This window comes from Penaeus japonicus, unplaced genomic scaffold, assembly GCF_977035675.1.
Source record: "Penaeus japonicus unplaced genomic scaffold, GWHDUDI00000001_assembly GWHDUDI00000022, whole genome shotgun sequence".
In the NCBI taxonomy this organism is placed as follows: Eukaryota; Metazoa; Arthropoda; class Malacostraca; order Decapoda; family Penaeidae; genus Penaeus; species Penaeus japonicus.
In genome coordinates, this window is record NW_028234424.1 from 16,767,180 (window position 1) to 16,777,179 (window position 10,000).

General features: G+C 50.4%; 1 protein-coding gene across 1 annotated transcript in view; it reads right to left on the reverse strand.

The window, feature by feature from the left end:
* Positions 1–2,023: 2,023 nt before the first annotated feature.
* Positions 2,024–10,000, reverse strand: part of sens (senseless) — a 49,336-nt gene continuing 41,359 nt past the window's right edge. The window contains exons 3-6 of the mRNA XM_043010864.2: positions 9,923–10,000; positions 9,021–9,622; positions 8,481–8,631; positions 2,024–3,221 (exon numbers count right to left, since the gene is read on the reverse strand). The exon at positions 9,923–10,000 is cut by the window's right edge and continues 123 nt beyond it. Of these exons, the coding sequence (XP_042866798.1) occupies positions 2,869–3,221; positions 8,481–8,631; positions 9,021–9,622; positions 9,923–10,000 (1,184 nt within the window). The 3' untranslated portion in view covers positions 2,024–2,868. The remainder of the gene's footprint in view (positions 3,222–8,480; positions 8,632–9,020; positions 9,623–9,922) is intronic.

A 10,000-nucleotide genomic window follows, 5' to 3' on the forward strand; every position in this document is an offset into this window, starting at 1 on the left:
AAAAGAAAAGTTCAATATTTACAACACATGAGCCCAAAAATACAAGAAACACTCGCTGTACAATGTTCGCGTCTGACTCAATGCTTCCTATCTAACCAGCGACCTTGATCCTTTGTTGCAGTTCCTTTTGTCTTTGTAGTTGTTTTCCTTTACGTTTGCTTGACATCCTCTGCGAGGCGTAGAAGCTCGAGGGTGAAGCTTGTCACAGACAGCGGCAGGTGAACTGGGCGTCAACAAATCAGGTGGCTCTACGCGGAGAAGCAAAGCCGCTGGTGCCTTCACATTGGTCGGTTTTATATTTTCTTATATTTTGCAACAGCTCTGCAACATCTAGGAAACCCTGGCGATCACGAATTCAATGCCAGTTGCCTCCTCCTCCTCCTTCTCCTCCTTTTTACCTCACCCCCATCCCCCTCCCCTCCCCCTGTGGCCTTCCGGACCTGGCACTGTTTTGGCACCGTGTTGGGAGGAAGGGAGGGGGAAGAAACTAAGGGAGGGGGAAGGGAGGAGGGAGGATGGGGGAGGGAGGAGGGAAGAGAGGGGGGTAAACATCAACACAACATCCACAGTAACTCCATTCCGACGATGATTCACATTTCTTGATCTGCAACTTACAATTTCAATCACGATCTTGTTAAACGCAATGAACGGAGCGATAGATGTACATATGGAAGATACTGGAAAGAAAAGGGAGAGGAACAACGAGCATGAAACGGGAGCACAGAACAAAACCAACTTCCAGAAGCGTCCAACCAAAAGAACATGGTAGGGCTTCAGACACTCGCTTCTCGACTCTACAGAGCGACCATCGCCAGCTCCCCTGGTGGGGGGAGGGGGGTAGTGGGAAATGGAGATGGGGGAGTGATGGGGGGAGGAGATCGGTGACAAGGAGGGTGGGAGGGGGAGATGAGCTGGGTGATGAAGGGTGGGCGGGAAAGGCGGTGGGCGGGGCTGTCGTGGCACTGCGTCCCCGTACATCAAGGCACTGACGTGGACGGCTACGGTTTATCATGAAGGCACAGCGTGAACGCTCGGTTACAACGTCTCCGTGCATGTATATACAAAATATAGTACTATTAACCGTGATTACGATAACAACACGATGGCAAACATAAGCCTATAGGTATGATTTTATATATATGTATATATAGATAAGGCATTTCTAAATACATGAATCATTTGTGGACGGACTGGAAAGGTGCGGCGGTAACATCTTTTTCCTTACGTATAATTTATACTGTTCAATGCACAGTGTCTTTTTCCTGTTTTCTCATCATTTTCTTACAAAAAAGTCTCTCTACACAGGAGTGACTCCTCCAGTTTTGCACACTTTTTGCACCTTCTTCAATAGTCAAGAGGCGTCGCTTGCAAAGACTTAAATAACTGATTTATTGACACTTAACTCGGCTCTACCAAAGAAAAACACAAAGAACTGATAATGATCATCATAACCACAAAAAAGAAAGAGAAAGAGAAAACATAATAATAAACCTAATTAATACAATTCACTGTCATTAGTTCACCATGTTAAATAGGGCTGACTTACAACTTACTTTGGTTTGATGCTAACTGACTAGTCCCTAACTGTGTGACGAGGAACTGCCACGCAAGTCACATCACTGGCCCTGCGTGTTCGTCCTGCGCTGCGGCCACACTAGCCGGCGCTTGGTTCCTTCCCGTCTGCGGTCGCTTCGTGCGGCCAGCGTCGCTAACCGAGATCCGCATCCTTCGTGCGGTGTCCGGCAGGACCTTTGGGCCACTGGTGGTTCGGGATCCAGGGGGGTCTTTGGTGCTCTCTGTCCCCCTGGTTCTTCTTCCACAGCCAAGGCAGCGAGGTGGGTCTTCGTGGTTCCGGCGACCGTGTGCAAGGAGTCATGATGAATGAGCCAAGGACGAAGGAGTTCTCTGTCCGGGGATGCTTGGCGCGGCTGAGGCTCGTCCCTTCAGCTTCGGGAGATCGGAACGCCGTGTCCTCACAGAAGGAAGTGACTCCTCGTGGCCGATGAACGCTGCTCCAAGACGGCACCGTCCGGAGGGCTCAGTGGTGTTTCTTGCGTCTTTCCCTCAGACCCGAAGGATGACCACCGCAGGATGTGAGCGCAAGCGTCCCATACTAAGATGACGAACTCACACTTCGGTTCGGTCCTCTCGGATTTGTTTCTTCTATCTAATACTGAAGGATTTGTACCTCGCAAATGACTACGAGACTGTCCCGGTGCGTGCCCAGGCCATCGTCCGAGGCCGGGCACCGATAGGTCATCGCCTCATCTTCTTGTTCTGGAGACGAGTCAGGACAAGGTAACGAAGATTAAGTATAACGCGTATCCCGACTCAGGCAAGAAACTTGTCAAGTCTCCGACGGAGATTCTAGAGTTTCGAGACGCTTCGAAAGTATCCAACTCAACAAAAAATAAAATTAAAGGAATACATATATCTCCTTAGCTACAGTGCCCGCCGACGTCGAGTGCCACATTTCCTTCGGCATGTCCCTGGCGACGTCGCGGGCCCTCTCTGTACACACCATTATACATACACTACAGACACACACACACACACACACACACACATACTCACAGACATACGTGTGTATACGAGGTGTAACACCCACACCAAGTGCGAAAACCGTGTACTGTGCCCTTGAGCAATACTGTGGTACAGCGGTGTGATCGCCACCACCGGGCACTGCATGGGTCAACACTTTAAGTACACTGTCAGAATACGTTAGCGTGATAGTAGACACCTTCATCTATATGTATATGTCTATATACACTTCTTCCCACTCCACTCTGCGAAGGCTGCGGTGGGGTTGGGGAGGTTCTTCTCTGACCGTACACTGAGGGACACAACCCCGTCTCGCGCACCGGAGGCCTATATCTGCGTGACCAGGACCGTCTCGCTGGTCGCCGAGGCTTCCAACTCCGACGAAGGGTTGTTATTGGTGGCCGTCGTATCGTTGTTGTTGTCGCTGCTGCTGTCGATGTTGTTGTTGGCCTCGAGGTTGTTGTGCGCGGGGAAGGGCTGTGGCGGAGGAGGCGGAATATGCTCGCAGTTCGGGTGGACGGACTCGCGGTGGCGCCGGAGGTCCACCTTGCGCTGGAAGGCCTTGTCGCACAGGCCGCAGGCGAAGGGCTTGTAGCCGGTGTGCTTGCGCATGTGCGTGATGAGGTTGGAGGACTGGCTGAAGGCCTTGCCGCACACCACGCACTTGTGGGGCTTCTCGCCTGCCGGGGAGAGAGGAAAGCCATTAAGAAACTCGTTCACCAGAAAGAGTAACGGAAAGATCTAAATAAAACAAAAACACAAAATAGAACGCGGAGATGTCCGCGAGGGTGATTTAATGTGTGAGGAAGAAAACGAAATGAATTAACTCATTAAGCGAAGACAGCAGAGAAAATAACAACACCAACGAGAATAACAGCCTCAGAATGGGTGATTTATTATGCAAGGAATAATCATGCAAGACATAATGATGCAACTTCATGATCCTTCGGGGGTAGATCAACCTGTCAGTCAAACCAAAGTATGGAATTAGGCGCAATTAAGTCGAAAATATCTTAGGGGCATAATTCATCGCCGGTTGGATATTGCTCTTATTAAACTTCCCCGGCGAGAGAGATAATAAAATAAAGAGGTGGGAGGAGGAGGAGGGGGAGGGGGATTGGGGGGGGTCTGCGATGGAAGAAAAGGGATTATGAAAATGCCTGGCGTTTAAAAATACTGTAAAGTGACATCCTATGATAAAATCCTTGGTCATCTACCAAGCATGGCGATGAAGGCAGAAAGAGACCGGTCTACAGTGCTGCCCTCTGTTGACACTTCGACGTGACAGCATTACAGAAGGTGACAATGTTGTATTGATCTCTCTCTCTCTCTCTCTCTCTCTCTCTCTCTCTCTCTCTCTCTCTCTCTCTCTCTCTCTCTCTCTCTCTCTCTCTCTCTCTCTCTCTTAAATGCTCCCGAACTCTGTAAACACTCTGAAGAGGCGATGTTTAGAAGGCAAACGAAGTCGCCATCTAAGTGTGCGAACCTGTATTTGCGAAGTGTGACGCTGGCGCTCGAGTACGAGGTCACGCTTGACAAGGATTGGCCAGTCGTGGAAATCAGGTGCTTTAATGTTTTGCGTATTAAATGATATATAGGCACAGCGGTTTTATCTTTTATTTTTTTCTCTCTTCCTAGTCTTCGTTTTCGTTTATATGATTTGCTCTCATTTTACTTTCTCTCACAAAAGATACGCGTAGACACTCACTCACTCATTCACTCACTCATTTACAATCTCTCTCTCTCTCTCTCTCTCTCTCTCTCTCTCTCTCTCTCTCTCTCTCTCTCTCTCTCTCTCTCTCTCTCTCTCACATACAGGTACGTCCCACACATAACAAGCAGCAGCTCCATGTAATACCGTAACCGACTAACACGAGATGGTTCATGTCTCAACGTACTTGCGTCAGATTATCGACCAAACGACCGCTTGTATAAGGGCACCTTCATGTCTCCTCGGATTTGCCGCGCTTTGGAGGTGCAGGTGAAGGAACAATTAGTGCGCTTGCATTATTGATAGACTATCGAGTGTGCATAATTAAGATAATTGCCGGCGGGAGCGTGTATTGAGGCGTGCGGGCGCACGGGCGAGTGGAGATAAGAAAGGTTCCGACCTGATTTTGTCGAGGCAAAAAATAAAAAATAAAAAATAATAATGATAAAAAAAAAAATAATAATAATAATAAGGCGATAAGAATTTTCGTTTGTCAACGAGAAGTGGCTCCCTCCCTCTCTTAGCCCCCTCCCCCCACTTAACCCCCTTCCCTCCCCCCTTCCCCCACCCCACTCCAATCCAATAATGATCCGGCCATAAAACGCACTGTTATGAGGGTCATTAATACAGCAGAGCATTACGACGGCAAACAATGCTGTAATGAGCAGAGCAATTCATTGGTCAAGTAGACGTTATGAATGATTCAGGCAGGCACTCTGCCCCGGGCGATTAATCTTGACTTGGAGTAGAGACGGGGGGAGGGGGGAGGGAAAGGGGGGAGGAGAGGGGGAGGGGGGAAGGGGAAGGGGAAGGGGAAGGGCAGAAGGTGCAGAAGGGCATCCATTTTGTATCCATTATATATTCATATGAAAAATAAAAAATACACATGCCGGTGTATATTCATATCAAACACACACACACACACACACACACACACACACACACACACACACACACACACACACACACACACACACACACACACACACACACACACACACACACACACACACACACACACGCACACGCACACTCACACACGCACGCACACACACACACACACACACACACACACACACACACACACACACACACACACACACACACACACACACACACTATCGAACAGATGTGCTTCCGAAGTCGTACATCGAATTCTCTTTGAAAATTTGTGGAAAACAATCACCTGGATGCTAGTCACCATAAGTTTATTGCACCCATCAGACACCTGCACCCCCCCCCCTCACACACATACGCACACACACACACAAACATATTTCCAACATCAAACATTGCCACGCCCTCGTTTACGGTTCTCACGCCCACCTATATAACACTTCCCCCGCCAACCCCCACCCGACACTGCTATAGGCTATCGGTTAGCTCGGTTCATTTGAGCTTAAGCCTATTGTTGTTCAGCAAGGTCGATAATTGCATCGTCAGGCTGTGGCGAGGAGGGGGGAGGGAAGGGAAGGGGAAAGGAGAGACGGGAAGGGGGAGAGATTGAGAGAATGAGAGAAAGAGAGAGAGAGAGTGACTTAGAGAGAGAGAGAGAGAGAGAGAGAGAGAGAGAGAGAGAGAGAGAGAGAGAGAGAGAGAGAGAGAGAGAGAGAGAGAGAGAGAGAGAGAGAGAGAGAGAGAGGGGGGGGGGGCGACCGTGTCTCAACTCTCCAACCCTTCAACCTCCAGCACGATTATCCATAAACTCTAAAGCGAGGAATTACGCTAACCTCCCTAACATCATAAAAACAACCCTGAGGGCTATTTTCACGCTCACACTTCATATTTTTCTTGCGATCATTATTTCTGGCATTCTCTGGCGAGGCACAAAGCCGTAACAGCCGTCGGTAATGAGAAGATGACTGAATTACAACACCGTGTCGATTTATTTCACCGCTTGTGACAGCTCGGGTTCAAGGGAGAGGATCAGGGTGAAGAGAGAAGTTCGAAGGGAGGGAGAGGCGTGAAAAGGGGGTGGGTATATATCTCTCATATAGAGATAAATACCTTTTTTTTCGCTCATTTCCACTTCCTCACTCTTCGTCCTCTACCTTTCCTCTCTTCACACTATTCTTTAGCATTTACTCCCTCTCCTCTCTCCTCTTCTCGTCCTCTTCCTTATCCTCTTCTCCTCCCTTCTTCTCCCTTCTTCTGTTCCACTCTGCTCCTTCCCTTCCTCCTCCCCTCCCCTCCCTCCGGAGAGCAATAAATCCCCACCCATTGCGGGCGTGTGTGTTCTGAGACCGACTCATTGTCCGCCATAACGACCGTAGATTACACAATGAAACCCTATAAAGCATAAATATTCTGCATTCAATACTCCGTTTAACTCCTCAAGGACTGGCGCTCGATAAAATCCTTCATGCGACGGGCTACAAATCTTTGTAGAAACGAGGGAAGGGGCGGTGGGAGGGGGGGAGGAAGGAGGAAGGGAAGGGAGATGGAGGAGGGGGAGACTAGATAGAAAGAGAAGCTAGGGCGGAGTAATGAAGGGAGGAAGTGAAGGGAAGGGAGAGAGCATGGGATGGAAAGGGACGAGGGAAAGAGGTAGGCGGGAAGGAGGGAAGGAGGGAAGGAGGGAAGGAGGGAAGGAGGGAAGGAGATAAGAAGGGAAGAAGGGGAGGAGGGAAGGAAGGAAGGAAGGAAGGAGGAGGGAAAGAAGGAAGGAGGAGGGAAGGAAGGAAAGAGGGAAAGAGGGAGCTGGGAGGGAAGAGGGAGGGAGGGATGTGTAAAAATGAAGAAAAGAGGGAGAAGAAATATAAGCGAAGGGAGTGCGAAGCGATGAATGAAGGGAGGGATGAAGTATTAAAGGGGACGGGCGAAGGGAGGGAGGGGAGCGTGGGAGGGAGAGAGGGTAGGTGAGGCGTGACAATGGCGGGGTGTGCGCTGCCACGTAAGTCTTTCAGGACAAACGCCTTGACAAATGGCCGTCGCGCGTCGAAGCCCGAGAACGTTCCATCGAAAGCCTAATTGTGAACGATGAAATATCAATATCGGGTTACGTTGGAGCTCCCGGCCGGACGGAACCCCTCCCCCCTCCCTCCTCTTCTTCCTCTGTCATTTATTCGTCTCTTCTATCATTCTTCTTTTCTCTGATTGTCTGGCTCTCTCTTAGGGATATATATATGCTTTGCTTTTCAAATATATAACATGCCTCAGCCTGTCTCTGACTGTCTTTCACTCCGAGTATCCTTTCTTATCACCGCCCTTCTCTTCCTCCTCTTCCTCCCCCCCCCCCTTCCCCCGACGGCACTCCAGTCTGCCACGCCCTTCCCAAGCACCCTCCACTCACCGGCCCCTGTCATTTCTCGTCCCTTAAAGCACTTGTCCTCCTTTCGTGGCCGCGTCTCCCACCCCCTCTCGTTGCATGCAAAAGGATCACCCAAATTATCATTTCATTATTTTTTGCATTCTCGTTGCATGCAGAAGGATCACCCAAATTATATCTATCCTATTTTCTGCGATCCATTCCCTCCACTTCCTTCGTATTTGTTTCCTTCTTTTCGAGGAATCCCTTCCCTTCCGCTGCCTGACTCGGGACTCGTGCAAACCTATGTTCTCCGTCGTTACTGGTCCCCGACATGAACCAATCCTGTGAATGATTGATGAAATATCCACAAACTTGAAAGCACTCAAGATGAATACTTGATAGAATCAAACGAAGTGGGCGTCACACCCCGAGTCCTGATATGCGCCCGTGGGTAAACAATGTTTTTTCGTCCTCTCTCTATTTGCATATTGTTTATTGGTCTGCCTAATGACGAGGCAATTAGGACACTGTTTGGCTGCATGGGCGGACACTCGGCGCTGCAATGGATAATGCCCATAAATATCTGCTTAACAATCAGGTTAGAAGAAGCAGGAAAGGAGAGTAGGTCTGTCGGTCTGTCTGCTGGTCTGCTTCGCTTGGAAGAGGCCCGGGCAGATTTTTTTTTTTTTTATGCGGTGGGTATGGACTTATCGATCTTTTAAAATTTCTCTCTCTCTCTTTATCTCTTTTTCTTTCTTTCTCTCTCTCTCTCTCTCTCTCTCTCTCTCTCTCTCTCTCTCTCTCTCTCTCTCTCTCTCTCTCTCTCTCTCTCTCTCACTCTCACTCACTCACTCACTCACTCACTCACTCACTCACTCACTCACTCACTCACTCACTCACTCACTCATTCACTCACTCACCCACTCACTCACTCTCTCTCGATCCATCCATCTATCCACAAACCTCATATCAACTCACCAGTGTGGATGTACGTGTGTTTCTTCATATCCGACTTCTGGTGGAAGCGCTTTCCGCAGTACTGGCACGGGTATGGCCGGGTGTCGGAGTGGATGAGGAGGTGGGTGGAGAGTGTGGATGATCTCTTAAAGCACTTGCCACACTGCTTGCACTGCGGGAGAGAGGGGGCGGTTAGCGTGCAAGAACCGGTTTTCGCGGTTCTTAACTAACAAATATATTACTGTGTAAAATATATAGTTCATACATACATGTGTAATGTGTATGCATCTGTGAGTGTGTATGTGTGTGTGTGTGTGTGTGTGTGTGTGTGTGTGTGTGTGTGTGTGTGTGTGTGTGTGTGTGTGTGTGTGTGTGTGTGTGTGTGTGTGTGTGTGTGTGTGTGTGTGTATATGTGTGTGTGTGTGTTTATTCATATAGGGGATATACATCCAAGTATCATGACAAAGTTTTCTGTTTATAAAAGGCAAATCGGCTCGCTGAATGATTCAAAGAATCGACTTTTTCGGCCGACGAAAAGCCAAGAGAGAGAAGCGCCCTTACCTGGAACGTCTTTTCTGTCCTGGCGCTGGAGATCGGGATGAGGCTGGGCGGCGGCGGCAGGATCTTCTCGCTGTCGGAAAGGTCAGCGCCGGCCTTGTGCTGCGCGGCAGGCGAATGCGTCCTCTTGACGTGCACGTCGAGGCTGAGCGGCGAGTTGAAGGACTTGGAGCAGTGGTGGCATGTGTAGACGTCGGCGCCGCGGTAGACGGACGCCCAGGGCCACACGGACGGGCACCACGACGGCGAGAGGCCCTCGTCGCGCGGCGCCACGGGGCTCTCCGTCTCCTTGTCCCGCGTCGCCAGGCCCTGCAGGTTGACCACGAAGTCGGCGTACTGGCGCAGGCCCAGGCGGAGGCTCAAGGGGTCGAGCGGGGGCGCGCGGGGGTCTCTGCAGGCGTCGTCGTGGAAGGCGTGCGGCGCCTCGCAGTCACTCGAGTCCATGGGGCTGAGGCGGCCTGTGGGGGAGGGCAGGGACTCCTCCTTCTCCTCCTGCTCCAGCGCCGACGCAGGAGACCAAATGGCCGCCTTCGTGGGCCGCGAGCTCTTCAAGGACAGGTTCAGGGGCTCGTCGCGCTTCTCGGGGGACAGGGGCATCGGGCCGGCTGGGGGAGGAGGGGCAGGGGCGCGGTCAGCGAAAGAAACAGGGACGGAGAGAAACAAAACACAAAGAGATACTTATTTCAACAAGAAAGCAAAGAAAAAATGAGAGAGTGCGAAAGAGAGAGAGAGAGAGAGAGAGAGAGAGAGAGAGAGAGAGAGAGAGAGAGAGAGAGAGAGAGAGAGAGAGAGAGAGAGAGAGAGAGAGAGAGAGAGAGAGAGAGAGAGAGAGAGAGAGAGAGAGAGAGAGAGAGAGAGAGAGAGAGAGAGAGAGAGAGAGAGAGAGAGAGAGAGAGCAACTTTACCTGAATAGTGTTTGTTGTGGGAGCTGAGAGACGCGGAATTCCAGAGCGACCCGAGCGTTGCCGCGGAGGCGTAGGATC